The sequence below is a fragment of the Nicotiana tabacum genome, chromosome 6, assembly GCF_000715075.1.
Source record: "Nicotiana tabacum cultivar K326 chromosome 6, ASM71507v2, whole genome shotgun sequence".
In the NCBI taxonomy this organism is placed as follows: Eukaryota; Viridiplantae; Streptophyta; class Magnoliopsida; order Solanales; family Solanaceae; genus Nicotiana; species Nicotiana tabacum.
The window spans coordinates 201,719,074-201,739,393 of NC_134085.1; the positions used below are offsets into that span (position 1 = coordinate 201,719,074).

At 36.2% G+C, this 20,320-nt stretch overlaps 1 protein-coding gene and 1 long non-coding RNA gene across 2 annotated transcripts; both read left to right on the plus strand.

The window, feature by feature from the left end:
• The first annotated feature begins 2,384 nt into the window (after positions 1–2,384).
• LOC107805859 (zinc finger CCCH domain-containing protein 25) lies at positions 2,385–8,149 on the plus strand. Its single transcript, XM_016629953.2, has 5 exons — positions 2,385–2,523; positions 2,844–3,052; positions 3,152–3,261; positions 3,469–3,656; positions 7,085–8,149. The coding sequence occupies exons 2-5, from the start codon at positions 2,880–2,882 to the stop codon at positions 7,628–7,630; spliced, it is 1,017 nt and encodes a 338-aa protein (XP_016485439.1). The 5' UTR covers positions 2,385–2,523; positions 2,844–2,879; the 3' UTR covers positions 7,631–8,149.
• A 1,426-nt stretch (positions 8,150–9,575) lies between these two features.
• LOC107805858 (uncharacterized) lies at positions 9,576–10,334 on the plus strand. The gene is made up of 2 exons (XR_001652539.2): positions 9,576–9,984; positions 10,073–10,334. It is a non-coding gene; the product is annotated as an uncharacterized LOC107805858 (long non-coding RNA).
• The last annotated feature ends 9,986 nt before the right edge of the window (positions 10,335–20,320 follow it).

The window sequence follows — 20,320 nt, forward strand, 5'->3', positions numbered from 1 at the left end:
GGCGTACACCGTAAGAATTGTGGCCCGGTTCATTCCATGGCATCACTTAGTGACTCTTTTTTGCTGATATATGTGTTGTGATTATGTGAAATGTAAAAGAATTGTAAATCATGCTAATTATCATGTTAGGGCTTCACACCAATACTATGGAGACCCGAGTGATCGTTCTTGCTGTCATCTCATTAGTTTCGTTGATATTATGTACTTAGTCTTGTTCATGCATATCATATTATGTCTCAGTCTCGGTTGTTATCATTTGGCACATCATATCATTATTTCGGGCTAGTATTATGGCATTGTGAGCCCGTGTGTGTGAGACTGGAGAGTGATGACTAAGTGAAGCCGAGAGCCTGGTTATGAGTGACAGTTATGGGATCAGGCTGCACACCGCAGTAGATTATTGATTATGCTTTCGTTGGCTTATTATAGCGCTTGGGCTGAAAGGAGCCTCTTCGGAGTCTATACACTCCTAGTGAGCATAGTTGATATTATTGAGGGATGGATCTTCCCTGGACATGGATCTTATTCGAAGTACTTATGCCTGGAGATGGATCTTCTCCATAGGGATGGAATAGACTTTCCTCGGTACTGGTTACTGTTGTCAGTGATGTGTATATATTCCGGGATGGATCTTCTCTGGGTCGGATGGCCATATACAGTACCGAGTGGTTGAGCACTTGAGAGTGGAGGTACATGGTATATTTTCATGCTTTTTGTATATTGGTACGTAGAGATTTGCTAAGATTTACACTTCACATTGTTCAGATTTGTATTACTTACCCTTGAGCTTAATATTTGAACTGCAAGCATGCCTACTTTACTGTACAGTTTAATTGTGTTTACCTGTTGAAGTTTAGTTCATCACTACCTGTTAGTCTATAGTTTGGACCTGTTACTTACTAAGTTGGTGTACTCACATTATCCCTTGCACCTTGTATGCAGATCCAGGTATCTCAGGCCACGGTAGCGGCTATTGACTATTCCAGACACGGATTTCATTGGAGATAGCGAAGTAGCTGCCTGCCGTTTGCAGTTCCGCTTTCTCCTTCTTTATCTTCCTTCTAATACATTTTGGCTACTTTCAGACTATTTGGGTCTTGTTATGTTTCAGAACGATTGTAGTATTGCTCATGACTTAGTGACATCCGGGGTCGGGCTTTTAATATCTGCATTTACTTTGGTTTTGACTTTACATATTTTATAGAATTTCAGTTAAAAAGGTTGTTATTTAAGTTTTGAATGAAATGTTGAACTACTTTTGAAATGTGTCGATTGGCCTAGTTTCATGATAGGCGCCATCATGACCGGGTTGGCTTTGGGGTCGTGACACTTATTTACAACTGATCTACAACTTATCTACAACTCTTATACAGTATTTCTACTCAGTTAAATACAACTACAATATCACAACTTAAATACAATTTTTATACAATATGTCTTTTGTATATTTTGTATCTGATTTGTATATATTTTGTGTGTGGTGTGTACTTCTTTCTCTCTAAAATTCCAATCAAAACTTACTCTCTTAATACAATTTTGATACATATCAACAACTTTATGTAAAAAGATAGTATTGATAACTTAAATACAAATTTTATTCAACGAGTCATACATTATACAACTATTTATATATATATAATTTACCTACAATTTTGTTACAACTTTACTACAATTTCGTAAGTATATTGTATGTCATGTCTTCTTCTTTTTCTTCTTCGAGTTTTAATATGAAATTTAGCCAAAATCAAGTCTAATCTTCACCAAAACACCCTCAAAATTGAGATATAAACTCCAAACAATATTTCCAAATGTTTGCAACAACACTTAGTCCAAATAAATAATGATTTTTGAAAAATTAAATTCGAATTTAAAGCTTTATGATAGATTAGTGTTCGAATCTTCAATTCCTACGACCTGGAGGTTACTTCAATAGGTTGATTGGCAGAAGACAACTTTTAGGCTTACCTTATCGAGAGAGAAAGACGGTGAGAGAGAAAGATGAAAAAAGAAAGAAAAAGTGATGAGAGATGCGGCAGTGAGGAATGAGGAGAGGAGAGAGAAAAAAAATGATGTAACCAAATCCCCTAATTCAAGGCACTAATAATGAATTGTATATAATTTGTAAGTAATCCTTGTTTAGGGTGGATAATATACAAAGCTAGGATAATTTTAATAAATAAATTTCAAATATTATATAGGAAGAAAAATCCCATCATATGGGCTGATGACTGATCCTGTCTAGGTCGTTGGGCTTAACTTCTTTTGCCCATCAATGGTTCGTTTGTTACTGGGTTTCAACTTCGTTGTAGGACCAAATTTACCCATGTAGTAGAGAATTTATTTGTTTACATATACTCCGTTTTTAAAAATAAATTTAACCTTCGGTACTTATTTCTTTTGCCCTTTCGTTTTTTTTTTCTCCACAAACTACTCGAGAACCCCGCGGATTAACAAGAAGGAAGCCATTCTGCTGCTCAGCTTCTGTTATTGACAAAAAAACTAAAATCACGCCGTCGATAAGAGGTATCTTCTTCTCCCAGCAGCCACACCTGGAGCTTAGATTCATTAAACAAAAAACCTAGGGTTTCTATTCTTCCTTTTCTTTGCTCAAACCCTTCTGTTTAATTAATTGAACTTGAAAAACGTAAACTTTTGGTAGATGAGTTTTCAATGAATTGAAGGTTTGATTTCTTCACCAGTTCATTCTTCGTTATTCTATCAATATATCTTTTCGCTTTACTTACATAATAGCTTTTCATAATCTCTGTATTACTAATCCTGCATTGCAATTACAATTACACTTTCTGCATTGCTAATCTCTACTTAACTTTTCTCTGAACCAGAGGATCCCTTAGGGTTTGAGGAATTTGAATACTGCGATGAATCCGTTGACGCTAGTGAAGCGTATTCAGAATATTAATGCAAAAGAAGCATCTTTGGGGATCTCAGATGAAGCATCCTGGCATGCCAAATACAAAGACTCAGCTTACATATTCGTTGGCGGCATACCTTTTGACCTCACTGAAGGAGATCTCCTTGCCGTTTTTGCTCAGTACGTCATCTTACTTGAACACTTAGTATTCGTGCTTTGCCACTTTCTTTTTTTCCTTCTAATAATAGTTGGTCGCTTGGATTCTTTGATGTTAATTAGGTATGGAGAGGTTGTTGATGTTAATCTTGTCCGAGATAAAGGTACAGGAAAGTCAAAAGGTTTTGCCTTTCTTGCGTATGAGGATCAAAGGAGCACAACTCTTGCCGTGGGTATGTCTTTATCTCTCATTCTTTAAGCTTCTACATTGTATTAGAATAAATAGAGATCCTAATTCAAGTCTCGTTGCCACCTGTTATAAAAAAGTTGCTAGTACTTGCTTTGTAGACCTAATATAAGTGAAGAAAAGTGTCATTTGTTTAACCGCCAAGCTTTTAGATGCAGTGGTCACATCATTCTCATTGGTATTGGACTTGCAGATAACTTAAATGGTGCACAGATCTTGGGGAGAATAATCAGAGTAGACCACGTTACCAATTACAAAAAGAAAGAAGAAGAGGATGAAGAGACAGAGAGGAAAAAGAGGGAGGAGAGAGGAGTCTGCCGTGCTTTCCAGAAGGGTGAATGCAACCGAGGAGCTGCATGCAAATTCTCTCACGATGAGCAGGTTCGATCTTAGTATTCCCTTTTGTTCTTGTATATCATCTTGTTTCTTTATCTGTCTTCTACTTTATAATGTTGTTATGATTTTATTTTGTGTTGTTATAGTAGTTTGGGAAGTGTTGTCACTTCTGTATTTGTACAATGCATGTTGCTTGCAGTTTAGTATGTGTATATTAGTTTGTGTAAATTGAGTTCAATGGCAATAGCTAGCCATATGCTGTTGGCTGGATGTATCGGTTGCAATGGCTCCTCTAAGCGTATGAGTGAACATTAGGGATGGAATACACACTCATATATCAATCTGTTTTTGACTTTGACATGTGTAAATATGATCAAAAATCTCTTCAGATTTGTGATTCTAGATATCGTAGGCATTTAGGTGGTAACATCCCCATGTTTATAGAACTTCAGTTATGCAATGTACTGAAATTCCCGTACTCATACTTTGACATATTTCTTGAGCAATCTGATGGATTTGGAATTGATAGTTATCTGTCTTTCTGCACCAAAGGGTATGGATAGCGGTCAATGAAGTGGAAGGAAAACTATGGGTAGACCAAGATTCTAATTCAAGCAGAGGCAAAAAGTGTTAAGTGATGCCTAAATTTTAGTTGGCAGAGTTACCCGATAGTCTAGTACCTTTGCTGGTTAGAGGTAGTAGGTACCCAGTGGTATAATCGAGGCCAGCACTAGCTGCCCGAGACACCACCTTATAAAAATGGAAAGGAAAGATAGTTATCTGCCTTTTCGTTCCATAATCAGGGGTTTGTCTCATTAGGTCAATTCCATAATCAGGTGTTTGTCTCATTAGCTCATTAGGAAATTGAGCTATCTATCTTATGATCTTAGGCCATTACTGCTGCTAGTTTTTGTATACTGCAATCTTTTTTGGTTTTTGGTTAAGTAATGTGATTCTTATTGAAGTTGGAAGCACCAAGGACATGGTACCTTGGTACAACATGACTGGAATTCCTTCCCTTAAGAATATAGTCAATGACTTCCACTATGTTTACAGGATCATCTACAAGCTTCCACTGTAGGTATTTGAATTTTACAAAAGATAAGAATAAAATTCTATCTTCAATACATCTATGGTTCCTCGCAATCCTACTGTCCAAAAGATACGATGAGGAATGACTGTCCAAGCTTTTTGTTATTCTTGACCATTGGGATTATTTTCTTTGAACATGGAAATTATTCTTAATCTCTGAAGTTTCAGATGTTCCAAAACCCTAAGTTTGTTTAAAAACCTCTAGACCTCTTCTCTTAGCTTCTTTCATTTGGAAGCATTCTCGCAAAAGTTTAAAAAATTTGTTTGGTCTTATATGTGCTGTAGAATCACTACCAGAAACCTTCTTATAGCTGGAAATACCCTAAAGTTCACCAAGCACTCAGTGGGATGTTATGTGTGTCAGAAGTGTGTGTTGTAGTGCTTTCAAAGCCCTTACGTGTTGAGGATGCAAGTTGACAAGCTCTCTTGAGTGTGCCACTATGATTTTTCCGAGATCAACAATTTCCTGGGAGACATTTAGCTTATGAAATTGTTTTTATATTGTTTTTTTCCGTTGTTATTGTTTTTGTATTGTTTGTAGGATAGGTTAGTGTTTTTGAACTATCTTTGTACAAAGAAAAATCTCTCTCTCTCTCTCTCTCTTTGTACAAAGAAAAATCTCTCTTTGTTTTGCTGATCCAGTTTTCTTTCATTTGCGACATCTCCTTGCTCTTGTTTGCATTCTGTAATGAAATATTTCTTTGGCATTTGCTAGAAGAAAATAAATCTCGCTCTTCTCTTCCTAAAAATTCAAGAAGGTTGAAAAAAGGTTTGCCTTTAGTTTATGTGTAAGATGGAGGGGTTTTGGGGGGGGGGGGGGGTTCTACAGATGCAGAATAAGCAAAAAATAAAAATTTGGCATCATCGGTAAGACTCATTAAAAAAATTACTTTTAACCCCCCCCACCCCCCCACCCAACCAACCACACCAAAGAAAAAAGACAGCGGAAGCAGCTTTAACTTAACCATGTGCCATAAATTACTGTTCAGATGAGAATTTGGAGTTGGAAGGAAGAAAGCGGTGAAAAATAATACTTGAATTTAGTGATGGGAAAAACTTCTGTCCTGATGGGTTGGATTATCCATTTTCTATATACAACCTCAGGTATCAGAGTATCACCTTTGATTTCCAGTAAACTCTGATGCGTTGCTTGTTTCTCTGGAGTTCTATCCATGTTTAGTTATGGGATATACACTCCACTTTGAGGCTTAGAATTTAAGAATGTCTGAGTTCAACCACATTAAAAGCGTCAAAACCTATTGGGTCTTTAAGCGCGAAGCTCAGCTGAAGTGAGTACTTTATTAAAAAAGATACAATTGAAGAAAACTGAAAGTATATATGTAACACTAGGAAAAATCATTATAACTGCAAACATTAATTATATGAATAAAGGAAATGAAAAATTTAACTTAGAAATTTAAATTTCTGATTCAGATACAAAGTGCAGTTTAAGTTTCTAATTCGACTTTTATGTCTATGTTTCTTATAAGTTTGTAATTTTGAATTACTAATTGTTAGCATATTCATTCATAACGTATCTTTACTAATTAATATTCCATTTTCCCAACCATATTCATAATTTAGTGCAGTCCTCTTCAAGATGACCCGTGGGTAATATGAGGTGCATGCCTTACCACCTTGGTGCTGCACTGAAATGCCACCTAAGCGAGGCAAAGTTTCACGCCTGTGCTACGCCTAGCTCAGACGAGCCTTTAACAAAACTGAGTCTGACAGTACTGCTAAACCTAAATTTTTTGTGATTTACCAGGAAAGTGTTTTAGTAAATCCAGTACGGCTTTTGCAAAGTCATCATGGACAAACAAATAGATTAGCTGCTAGAAGATCATATGCCCATATCTATATAACTTAACTATTCCACCACGTTCTTCCAATATCTAATCCATAAACCCAACTACCTTGGCATGAAGAACGATTACAGTTTGAGGGAGGGTGTTTGTGTGTTTTGGAGGGGGGGGGGGGGTCCTGAGAATTAGCATGGTTATGAGAGCCTGATAGCAGGAAAGGATTCCGAGATGGGGGTGGGTTGGATTGTTTGTGCTCATAAATTAATCATTTCTGATTTCTCTAGCGGCCGGGGATAGGTAGATATTCAATTTTAGTCACTTCTCAAGGAGGCGGAGAAGCAGCGTCCTTTTTGCCAAATTGTCTGCAGATTCTTCTAAGCCTAACTAACTAATGCGATCATATGAGTTTCCAGTAAAAATGAAAGAGGAAAAAGCAGAACTTTCTTTTCTTATCGTGTTTTTTAAATCTATTGACCCTCTTTCCCCATTTGGAGTTTTCAGCTTTCTATAATTCAAAGATCTGAAGTTCGTATTTTATAATTTTAGGGTATTTATTCCTTTTCTTTTTGTCTGTAGAGAGCTGCAAACACAGGCTGGGGTGCTGATGAAGATCGACAATCTAAGAGATGGTCGCATGACGGGTTTGAGGATTCTAAGAAGGATAAGAAATTTGGGCAATCGAGTCGGCCTCCACGACCTGATCACCAGGAAAAGGTCAAAGTCGATGAAGATCCAAGAAATTCTAAATCAAGAATCAGTGATGTAGAAAGGCACTACGAGCAGAGAGATTTGACTGCAAGAGATCATTATAAGAGAGATATCGAGCAGCACAGGTCAGAACTAAAAGGAAAGGATGGTAATTACAAAGATCTGGATAGGTCACATGTGGAGAGAAGATCTAGGAGGTATGATGATGTAGGGAATTCAGGGGAAGATACTGAGAGAAAATCAAGAAAGCATGATGATGTACCGACTTCAAAGGAATATGATGATAGGAGGGATGAAAGAAGACAAAAAAGATATGAATCTGAAAAAAAAGATAACAGGGACCGGGACAAACGAGCTCGCATCCACCGTGATGGAAGGGATGAAGAAGATTGGAGCCAAAGATCACGTAGATAATGGTTGCCTGATTTAGGACTTTATCTCTAAGACTTGTGGAGGTACATAAATGACTGAATCGTGCTAAGTTTGCAACTTCAGTTCCAATTCTGAGTACAATGCCTTATCAGACAGCCAGAGGTGATCGCCTAGGTTAAATGTGTTCAATCACCTAGCTTAACAGTGTCGGCACCAGTTTTTTTTTCTTTGGGGGGGGGGGGGGGAGGAGAGAAGGTAGATAGGAAGATGTATCAGAGAGGGGCCATTTAGTGCTCATAAGCAAAAGACCATTTGGAAAGCACCTGAATTTAGAAATTCATCACCTGAAATCTCAGACTCTTGTGTGCTGTACTAAACAAGGGATTTGGTTTTTAGCATCTCAAATATTTCAATTCAATTACATGTGCCTGCTGGAAGGATACAAGTGCCCATTTGCTGTACTTATGAGCTGATTTTGTCTTCATTTTGACTTAAAAAGAGCAATTCTTATAGCTCTTGAAATTTTCCATTTCATTTGATTTAATCTTTTGAAATTTCCACATATTTTGTTCTGGCTATCTGATGGTTGAATGTTCATGTAATGTCGAACTCTGACATGAGCGATGTACAGGCAGGGTGATGTGCTTTTGTTGTTGGCTATATTAAAAAAAATCAAAGGAAAAAAGAGTAGCAGCTTTGGTAGTCCATCTACACTGCTGAGAGGAAATCCTTATCATGGTATGAGGTGGGCTTTGGCAGGAAGATGAAAGCAACTGATTACAGGAACATTTCAGCTATTGATTTGAACAAATGACCATGGTATAAAATTCTGATGTTGTTAGCTTTATAGTTACCTCAGAACTAAGAAATTTATGGAAATTTTTTAAATGTAATTAGTCTCTGTTCTGATAATCATATTCTCTATCAGCTATTGTTTTTCTTCAATTTTAAGACTGAAACCTTCTAATGGTTTAGTTCCAATTTTATCCAATGTCCTCTAAAAGTAACAAAAATGGTTTAGTAGTTCGCTCGTAGCATGAAGATTGAAGAGTTGAGTGAGTATTACTTAATCAATTTTGTTAAATGATTTAATGGGGAGTAAAGATAATGGACCTTGCATTTTTAAAGCTGGATATATTCCTTTCTAAATCTTTCAAGGAAAATCTCGAATTTGAATTTCAAATCCGTCTTGCTCGTTGGGTTTAATTTAGTTTGGACATTCACAGCCCATCAAGGGTTGAGGACAAAATCGTGAGTTTCAAGGACCTGGATTTCATAATAAACCCAACACTGTCGACCTTTTCTTCTGAAAACATGTACCCAAACACATGTAATTGTTGGGGACCACATGCAGATCCAGAATTTAAATTTTATGAGTTCAACTTTTAAAATATTTATTGTATTATTAAAATTATGGGTTCAAATCTAATGATTATTAAAATTTTAGTAAACTTTTACATATAAATCCATACACCATGTCAAAAGTGTTGTTGACTAGTTACAGACACAAGGGAAATGAGTTTATCGCACTCGTAAATAGCTTATAGTTTCTGTAAGAATTTTGCAATTACATTGTATCTATAAAAGAAAACGAAACATCACTTGGCTTGGGAGCTTAAAGACACGTTTGAATGGTAAAAGCGCGCATCCCGTATTTACACCAAATCATATTAATTTTTAATAATGTGAGAGCTACAGTTTAATGATAATAGTGTGGATGAAGCCATATATCATATAATATGTTCGTTCACTTGGTGTAAACATCATAAATTTTAGCCGTTTGAATTAAGAAGATTATCACGAGCAATCCTAGGAGAGCATGCATGATGTCTCCTGGTCTAAACTAATAACCTCGTTTTCCCTAAGAATCAGCTGAATTTGACACTGTGACACCATATCCTCCCAACAAACCTTCCACTATACTCTCACATATATCCAGCTATCTCTTTCACATGTGTTAGTACTCTTTCCCTTTTCTATATATTAATTTACGTAACACATGCATTTTACTACATACAATATTCTCCAGAGTTACACATAAAGTTACAAATTTAAATAACCATGAGCCCTCCATTGAAGATCAACAGGGACTCTTGTCACATCAAGAAACCATCATTTGAGCAGCAACAACGCCATCCAGTTATAATTTACACTCATTCTCCCAAAATAATTCGTACCCATCCTCGCGATTTTATGGCATTAGTCCAAAACTCACTGGCTTTTCTCGTTCCGAAAAAGACCTCTCATCTTCACCCAAGTCCGAGCCAAATAATTATCATCTTGATTACAATGATAACAATGATTTTAAAGGTGGGGTTTTTGCGAAAGTTGAAAATGAGTCTAAGTCGGATGAAAATAAAAGCATCAGTTGCAATAATGCAGGGAATATTCAGCTGGTTAGTGAAATTAAAGATACAAATAGTGAAAATGTTAATCATAATTATTTTGGTGATATTACTGATCAAGCTGATTTTTTGTGCTCAGCTCAATCACTCTTTAATTACACGGATTCGTTCTTCTTCATGCCCAGTATGAAGGAGCTTCCAGATTATTGAAATGGATTTTTTAATTTTGTTGTATTAGAACTATTACTCTTTTATTAGGAGTATTATGGTTCTTCTTTTTTGTTTTCTTCTTCAGTTGCGAATTGTGATCTCTCTTTTAATCTGAGGGGAACTTTGATGAGCTTCAATTTGGTAGTTTTGATACAATGAAAAGAATAATAATTTCGTTACATTCTTCTGTACTTGCTTTTAGTGATATGGAATTAATAATATATCTTTCACTCTTTATAAGTCGAGATTCTTTATGGTTGATATATATTACTAATATATATAAATGCATAACTTCCGTTTCTCGTACTCTTTATGGTTATGAATCCCACAGCCTTAGTGTTGTGGGCCCGACCTACTCATATCATATATATATATATATATATATATATATATATATATATATATATATATATATATATATATAAATTCCTTTCTGATATTTTAATCACGATTTGTGTTAAGCAATTGCTATCTCCCTTGGAAGATTGGACAGAGGAGTATTGTACTTCATAGTCGGTAGGATCAACACACAAAGAGTTTTCCTTTATTATTAAGGAAATAAATTTTAAACCATTTTTTTGCACCAAATACACTTATGTGTATAGAAATTAGGCAAAGAAAGACAAATGAAATATGAGTATGCTGTTTTCTTTTATTCCAAAAGTTGTTTCTCATCTTGTAGTTTTATACTAAGAATCTTAACCTTTTAAGAAATATCAGATATACAATTATTTCTAAGAAAGATTATATTAAGTACTTAAGAGTTCTTTCAATAATTAGGCAAATATTTTGTTAATTTGTAAAATATATCATAGCAGAATATGTTCTATAAACAAATCTAAAGTGACATATTTAACATAAATGTTAAAAATTGAGGTGTAAGATTCTTCCAATGCTATTATATATTACTACATATTATCTAAATATCAGAGATAAATAAAATCATTTTCTCAAAGTGTGACCGTGAGCTTAAAGATAAACAAAGTTTTTAAAAAAAAACTTATTATATCTATTGTTGGTATTCGTGATTGCTCTCTCACCAATCTTTGTTATTGATTCTCCTATACTTCTTATTTCGGAGTCTATAAATGTAAGATTCTCTACTCTTATAATTTCGTCAAATATTCTAGTGTTGAATAAGACTACTTTGGGGTCTATAAATGTAAGATTCACTAGTCTGGAAAGTTTGTCAGATATCTTGTCACAGATAAAATGGTCTGATATTCGGTATAAAGTATATGTATTTATATGCATGTAGCATCTTATTTTGCTCATATTTTGATGAATTTGGATGAGTAATATAATAATTTATTCTAATGTATGGTATTTTTACGTGTATGAGTCACCCGGAGGCAATGTGGGACGAAAGTGCATGATTTGAAGCAAAAAAAAAAAAAAAACAAAGCGAAAAAATGGGCCAGTGTAGCGCCCGGGGTAGTGCATCGCGCTACCCGTGGCGCAACTTACAGACCTGAAGTTTTTTCTGGCGCAGCTCAGCGCCAAGGCTAGCGCTACGCGCTACCCTGGACGCTGGGTAACGGAAATTCTCCTATTTCACTCAGGACAAGATTTTGACGGCTCTACACACCTCCAACTCGTCTAAAAAAGAAGTTTAAGCCTATTTTTGGAAGTGGGGAAGCCACTTTGAGAAAAAAACACGAGCACGGAACTGCCGTGGAGGCCGAATTTCATCTTTCTTTCACCAAAATTAGTAATTTTTATGTTTTTTTGTATGATTTATTGTTTAGCTATCATGTCTATGTGGAGCTAAACTTCACGTTCTAGGGTTGTGATTCTTCCATGAATATTGTTATCCGAATATTGATTTTGATTTGTTGATTTACTATATTTGTTTATTTATTCAATCCTGTGCTTAATTATTTGATTACTTGATCACCAATTAAATACTATCTACGAACCTAGAATTGAACTCGGAAGTGATAATTCTAGATTGCACATTGAATTTAGTAGAGCAACTTCTTGAACCTGGGCACCAGGGAATGGATTTGCGGTTAGGATAAACATATGTTAATTGCTTTGCTTGGTTATTATACGAGAATTACGAATGCATTCTTGTTGATTCTAAGTCTATAGACACATAGGCGTTAAGTTAGCTTGAATAGGCGGGTATGAACTCGATAAATTCTTGTGAGTAGTATTAACCCCGTCAACCAGTAAATCAGATAAATTAATTAGTCAATTTAATTGAAGATTACAATAGGATTGTTAGATAGCTCATAATCCTAGATCATATTCATCACATTGATAACATAAAAGTCCGCTCTTCTTTTGTTGAGAGTTCATTATTTTTTTTCTTCAGTTTAATTAGTTTAGAATCACCACTTTTGGTTTTAATCCTTGTTTAGATAATTAGGATAGTCTAATTTAATTAATAATTGATAAAAAGTTCTCGAGGGTTCGATATCCAACTTTTAGTCACTTTATTACTTGACGACCGCGTACATTTGTATATACGTTTGGCCGCAACAAGGTCTGATGAAGTGTCATAACCAGTACTAACCCATCTGGTCCTTCTGTAAATGAATGCTAGGCCTAACATTTTAGCACTAAAACAATAATCTAGTATGTTGTGACGTTTCACTCCACATGGTAGGGACCTAACAATGATATTGTGGATGTCTTTTTTTCTTTGGTTAACTGGATACATATATACATATACATATATACATATACATATATATATATATACATATATACATATACATATATATATATACATATACATATATATATATATATATATATATATATCTATATATATATATAGATGGACTCCCTTGAGGATTGTCATCAATGTCTAGCATTGTGTTACTATTACAAACAATAATTTTTCTTTTAAATACAGTTTCTAGGATGTCTGCCCATACTGCATCGTTTGCAAATATCAGAGGAACTGCCAAAAATTTAGTTCTTTCAAAAATTTTCTCTCTAGCTCCTTCCTTGGCGAGGAGATCCGCTACTTGGTTTTGCTCATGATAGTTATGGCCTATTACTAGGTTCCTCAGTTGCACCATCAGATACTTGCATTCAGAGATGATGGGATTATGAGTCAGATTACCATGTTTTAACATTTTTAACACTATTTCAGAATCAGTGTCTATCACAAGGGGTGTTAATTTTTGATCCAGCGCAATTTTAGGCCCTGACAAAGGCCTTAGAGTTCCGCCATTATACTATCTATATTTGGAAGGCCCTTCATGTAGCCCAACACCCAGTCTCCCTGTTATTCTTGAAGACCCCCCAATACTCCATTTGCCCATAGTTGTACATGCAGCCCCATCAGTATTTAGTTTGTAAAACCCAGCATTTGGTGGCTGCCACTTAAGGTATATGATTCTTGTGTTGTGGGGTACATCCATAAGGCGATATTCAACTGCCCTAGCAATGGTTTGGTTCACATTAATGTGATTTTTCTTCCTATCAAAGACATTTCTGGTTAGCCAAATGCTTCAGAAACAGAAAGGCAGAAGGTGTTTCCAACTAATGCAAGCATTAAAATCTACATTTTTTTTAGCTTTTGCGAGGTTTCCTCCCAATTTAGCATTAAAAAGGGTGGGAGAGTAAGGGTTGGCAGGTTGGTGCATTGTTGCAACATTTTTTGCCAGAATTGTTTTGGATTAGTGCATTCAAAGAACATGTGGTTGGTGTCTTCCACCCAAGCTCCATAGTAGGAGCAATTTGGGTTGATTCTCAGGCCTAGGCCTATGTGGTGCATGTGTCTCCCTGTAGGCAGTCTATTCTGCTGCATGAGTCAAATAAAGAACTTAATTTTGTTTAGGCCCCCTAGCTTCCGAATCCAACTAAAGTGGTCATCTTGGATAGAATTGTGGTCCATGGGTGAGTCTATGAAAAAATAGGCAAACCTAGCACTAAACAGTCCATTGGAATTGAGGTTCTAGATTAGTTTGTCATCAACCATAGTAGTATTAGGAATAAAGGTGCTTTGGATGATGGTGTTGATATTTTGAGATATTGGATGGAGGATGGGAGTAAAGTCCCATACACCATTGCAATACATAATATTGATCTTCCTGTTCAGATCTGCCTGCTGCCATGGCCCTCTGAAGATGGTATTGAGAGGTTGCATGTTAGGTGTCCAGGTGTGTGCTAGGAAGTTAACCCTGTCCCCTTTGTAAACCACCCACCTAGAAGCCTTTTTTCAAACCTTCCAGCCTTCTTGGATACACTGCCAAGTTCTAGTTTTTGCCTTAGCCCTATTCCCTGTTCCACTACAGTGCTTAACCATGAGAACTCTAGCCCAAATAAAGTTAGTGTTGTGGTATAATCTCCTTGCCAGAATGGTGTGGAACCTTATTCTTCAAGTGTGCGTGTTGTAATCCTAATCCCCCCATTCTTAGGTTTGGTAACAGCGTCCCATTTAACTATGTGAAGCTTTCTTTTAGCAGAAATGATGCCCCAGATGAAGTTCTTTAGAATCCTATCAATTTGCTGGTAATATAGGAAGGAATTTGGATGTATTTTATTACATGGCTGGGGATACTACCCAAGCTTGAATTTGCTAGAGTAGTGTGGCCAGCCATGTTTTAAAACTTAGTTTTCTAGCCTGCCAGCTTAGTATTGAGGTTGTCAAGAATGGATTGAAAGTCTATTGGTAGGCCTTTTATGGAAAATGGGGAAACCTAGGTATTTGGCAAAAATAGAGTCAGTCTTAATGTCTGGGATAGAGCTGCATATGCTGACCCAGTCCTCTTTATAGTTGTAAGAGAAAATGACCTTAGATTTTTGGAAATTGACCTTCTGCCCAGAAGCAACATTGAATTCCTCAAGGGAAACTAAAATGGTTCTACAATTTTTCCTGTTGGCCCTGGCAAACAGTGTTAGATCATTGACAAAGAACATGTGAAAGATTTTAGGCCCTCCCCCTGCTGATGTTGATAGGGAACCAATCCTTGTCAATTACAACATTCTCATTATTTCTTGATAGTCTTTCCATGCATATAATGAATAAGTATGGAGAGATGGGGTCTCTCTGCCTAATACCCCTACTTGGGTTGAAGTAGTTAGTCTGAGTACCATTGACTAGGATAGAGATAGAACTAGAAGATACGCAAGACATAATTAGTGTGATTATCCTAGTGGAAAATTAAGAAAAGAGTGAGTCCCTGATGAAAAACGGCTTCAATTTGTCAAAGGCTTTTTCTAAGTTAATTGTTATAATCATACCATCATTCATTCCTTTCATTTTTTGGAAGTGAGTTATGTACTCTTGGACCATAATGGCATTGTCTGCAACCATTCTGTTGGCTAGGAAGTTGGCCCAGGTTGTCCCAATGACGTGGTGTAGCATAGGCTTGATTCTATTTATAATGATATTAGCGATCAGCTTGTACATGGTGTTGCACAATCCTATAGGTCTAAAATTTCTCAACATAGTAGCATTGTGGAATTTTGGGATGAGGCAGAGTTTGGTTTTATTTTCTTCAGGAGGAACTATACCATAGGAGAAGATAGAATAACAATAGTGAATTACTTTACTAGACAGAATGTGTCAGTATCTTTTGTAGAAGAGGGGGTGTAGCCCATCAGGACCAGGGGCTTTCATGGGTTTGAAAGAAAAAATAACACTTTTTATCTCAGATAGCCTAAGGGTGGGGGAATTCAATGTTGCTTGATACCTATTTGTTAGGACATTGGTTCTATCATTTGTGATTATACTGCCTATAAAAGCATTAGTGTTCAGAGGTAAAGATCTTAATGAAGTAAGTCGGGATGATATCCTTGATGTGGTGAGAGTCTTGGATTGTGTTGCCCACCTCATCCTTCAAATACAATATAGTGTTCCTCTTTCCTCTATTAAGGGATAAAGTGTGGAAAAATTTGGTGTTGGTATTGTTGACATTCAATTTTGTCCCTCCTTTCTTTCAAATAATTATTTTTTGAGCTTTTAAGTTATTAATAATTTAAATGCCTTATTTTTGTTACTACTACTATTAGTATTAGTGTTAGTGTCATGACCCGGATTTCCCACCATCGGAAGTCGTGATGGCGCCTACTAATGGGAGCTAGGCAAGCCAAACCTTAACTACTTGCTACACTTTCATATTGCTTCATTTTAACAAACACAAGGCGATAACATGATAACATCGGAATTTTAAGCAAATAAGCGGAAGTCAACAATTAAATATCTTAAGTCTACGTCTATTACAACTTTTAAAAACCTCGAATACCCAAAACCTGGTGTCACAGTGTCACAGACTGTCTAAGAGTCACTACAACCAAGGTCTGAAGAAAATACAATATACTGTTTCGGAACAAAAGAAAATGAAATAGAGGAAAAGGGATAGAGGGGGACGTCAGGGCCTGCGGTCATCTGCAGGTCTATCTTGGGTCTCCAGATGGACTGAAGGAAGCCCTCCAACTACTATCCGAAAGCTGCTCCTGGATCTAAATACAGTGCAGAGTGTAGTATCAGCACAACCGACCCCATGTGTTGGTAAGTGTCTAGCCTAACCTCGGCGAAGTAATGACGAGGCTTAACCTCGGCGAAGTAGTGACAAGGCTAGGATCAGACTCCAAATAAACCTGTGCAATTCATATATATATACATCGAAAAAGAAATACAGAAATAACCAGTCAATGTGGGAAGGGAAGACATGCTGTGGGGGAGATAATAGTTCCGAATAAAAGGGCATCAAGTAAGGAAAGAAACATCATAACTAGAATATCAACAAGGAAGCAGAAATCAACAATTTGCACGGCATCACCCTTCGTGCTTTTACTCTCGTTCTCACCAAAACAATACACGGCATCACCCTTCGTGCTTTATGCTCTTTCTCACCCAAACAACAATCACAAGGCAATTAGGGTTAGGGAATCCATAACCTCGAAGCAAATCAAATAACGAGTAATGAAAGAAACAACATAACTCGTATATCAACAAAGAATCAGAAATCAACAAATGCACGGCTTCACCCTTCGTGCTTTTACTCTCGTCCTCACCCAAGCAATCATATAATAAAAATGTGTACGGCATCACCCTTCGTGCTTTTACTCTCTTTCCTCACCATATAATCAATAAAATTGGTACGGAATGGTACATTGTGCGGCACGGCATCACCCTTCGTGTTTTACACTCTTTCCTCACAATAGCAAACAATGCACAGCATCACTCTTCATGCTTTAACACTCTTCCTCACCCAAATAACAATCACAAGCAAAGGGGCAAGGGAATAAACAAGATAGTAATAGAGATCCCGACAAAGGAACAACAGTTAAACAATTAAATCTCGGCAAGGGAACAACAATTAAACAATTAAATTCCGGCAAGGGAACAACAAATAAATCAACAATAGCCAGGCAAGGGTGACAACATAATGATCTCTTCTCTTTCTCAATTTTTTTACTTCACAATTCACTTCACAACTCGAGCCAATGCTCTAGAGGTTCGATTATCACTTATACATTCACAACTCATTTCACAGCTCGAGCCAATGCTCTAAAAGTTCAATTGTCACTTATACTTTTACAATTTAGCTCCACAACTTGAGCCAACGCTCCTCAATGTTCATAGGTCATAATTCTTTTCACAAACTTTATACAACAATTAGAAATCTTCATCAAGGCATGAACAATACAACGAAATCATGAAAATCACAATATAAGACCCACGGTCATGCTTGACACCAACGTATAGATACTAGTCACCATGCCTATACGTCGTACTCGACAAGAAGCAAATAGGAAATAGGACACAACTCATAATCCCTCAAGCTAAGGTTAGACCAAACACTTACCTCGATGCAACGAACACAATTCAAGCCTCAACTACCGCTTTACCTCTTATTTCCACCACCAACTCGCTTGTATCTAGCCACAATTTGCTTAACGATATCAATAAATGCTAAATGAATCAATTCTAATGCATGAAAATAGGTTTTATAAAGATTTCCCCAAAAAGTCAAAAATCGACCCTGGGCCCGCTTGGTCCAAACCCGAAATTCGTACCTAAACCCGATTACCCATTCCCAACGAGCTCAAATATGTAATTTGTTTTGAAATCGAACCTCAAATTGAGGTCCAAATCTCCAATTTTTGAAAAACTTAGGTTCTACCCAAAATACCCAATTTCTCCCATGAAAATAATTGATTCGAAGTTGAAATCATGTTAAAAGATGTTAATGATTGAAGAAACTAATTAAAGATGACTTACAATTGATTTGAAGAAGAAATGTTACTTGAAAAATTGTCTCTTATATTTTTTGGGGTTTTGAAAAGTGAAAAATAACTGAAAAGTCCGTTTAAATATACTCTTCTCACACCCTCTCTGCGGACCGCATAAAAAGGACTGCGGCCGCGGAGCTCCACCGCAGACCGCATAAAACGGACTGCGGCCGCGAAGCTCCACTGCAGACCGCAAGAAATCGAGCGCGGCCGCGGAGGCTTGGCCTTACTCACCGCGGACCGCACAAAACCCACCGCGGTCGCGGAGTCCCCACCGCGGCCGCGAAGTTTTACCGCGGACCGTGAGACTTGACTTCAGAGACCTCTAACTTCTTTGAATCTACAACTTTTTCCTAAGTTCAAAACTTGTCGAAACACATCCGAAACACACTCGAGCCCTCGGGCTCCTAACTAAACACACGTACTAACTCAACAACATCATACGAATTTATCCATGCGATCAAATCGCCAAAACAACCTCAATAACAATGAATCACACCTCAAAATCAAGAATTTTTTTCTCTACTTCATCAAGTATCAAATTTAGCAATTTAGGTATGAATTACGTCAAACGACGCCCGTTTTCAACCAAACTTTACAGAAATGACTTAAACCATATATAAGACCTGTATCGGGCACCAGAACAAAAATACGGGCCCGATACCATCTCTTTCTAATCAAACTTCATTTCAAATTTCCTTAAAAATTTTCAGAAAATAATTTCCTTTAAAATATTCATTTCTCGGGCTCGGGATCTCGGAATTCGATTCCGGGCATATGCCCAAGTCCCATATTTTCCTACGGACCCTCCGGGACCGTCAAATTACGGATCCGGATCCGTTTACCCAAAATATTGACCGAAGTCAAATTTATTCATTTTACAATCAAAACTTATTATTTTTCATATATTATCATATTTAAGCTTTCCGGCTACGTTTGGACTGTGCACGCAAATCAAGATAACTCTAAATGAGGTTTTCAAAGCTTCGGAGACACAGAATGCACTTGCAACACAAGTAATAACCCTTTTGGGTCGTCACAATTAGTGTTACTATAATTACTACAACTACGATCAACATTTTTTAGTAGTGTTATTATTTTATCATGAAATTATTACTATTTTTGTCGTTATTGCTATTAGTGTTACAATTTCATTATACTAATACTATTGTTTCTGCTACTACTACTACTAATTATCAAAGTTATTTTAAACTGCCATTATTATTGTTATTATTGTTGTTGTTGTTATTATTATTATTATTATTATTATTATTAGGCGAATTAGTAGTAGTATCATTATTATTTTGACTAGTATTACTATTAATATTCTTCTTTATATTGTTATTATTGTTGCTATCACCAGCGTCATCATTATTATTTTTAAATTATAATTTTTATTGTCATTTTGCGAAAATATAACTTTTCTTTATTTAAGAGAAATAATAATATTTCTTTTATCCCACACTTTATAAATTATTAAACATTTCATGCAATAGTTATTTTATAGTATTTCATAACTATTTTATTAAGTTGCTATAAATTAAATCTTGTTAAGGCTTTTGAATACTTTAATTAACTTATGAGAATATTGTTCTACTTCCTTCGTTTCATATTAAATGAGGTACTTTATTTTTTAGTATGTTCCAAAATAAATGTCACATTTCTAAATTTGGAAACAATTCAACTTTAAACTCTTTCATTTTACTCATTTATCCTTAATGAGAAGCTTTTATAACCACACAAATGTCATGGTCCCACAAACTTTTTACCCCTTAAGCTTTTAAGACCATAAGATTCAAAAGTCTTCTTCTTTTTTTCTTAAACTCAGTACTGAGTCAAACTACCTCGTATAATATGAAACGGATGAAGTATTTAGAAGTACAATAAATTAAATGAAAGAAAGGAAAAGTCCCCAAAAAATACCCATCAGCCCACCTACTCTACTAAAGCATACGCTATCCCACTCCTTTGTCCT

Coding starts and splice junctions, on each gene's coding strand:
- LOC107805859 (XM_016629953.2), top strand. CDS start 2,880: ATGAATCCGTTGACGCTAGTGAAGCGTATTCAGAATATTAATGCAAAA. Junction 3,053..3,151: donor CTCCTTGCCGTTTTTGCTCA/GTACGTCATCTT, acceptor GATGTTAATTAG/GTATGGAGAGGTTGTTGATG. Junction 3,657..7,084: donor AATTCTCTCACGATGAGCAG/GTTCGATCTTAG, acceptor TTTTGTCTGTAG/AGAGCTGCAAACACAGGCTG.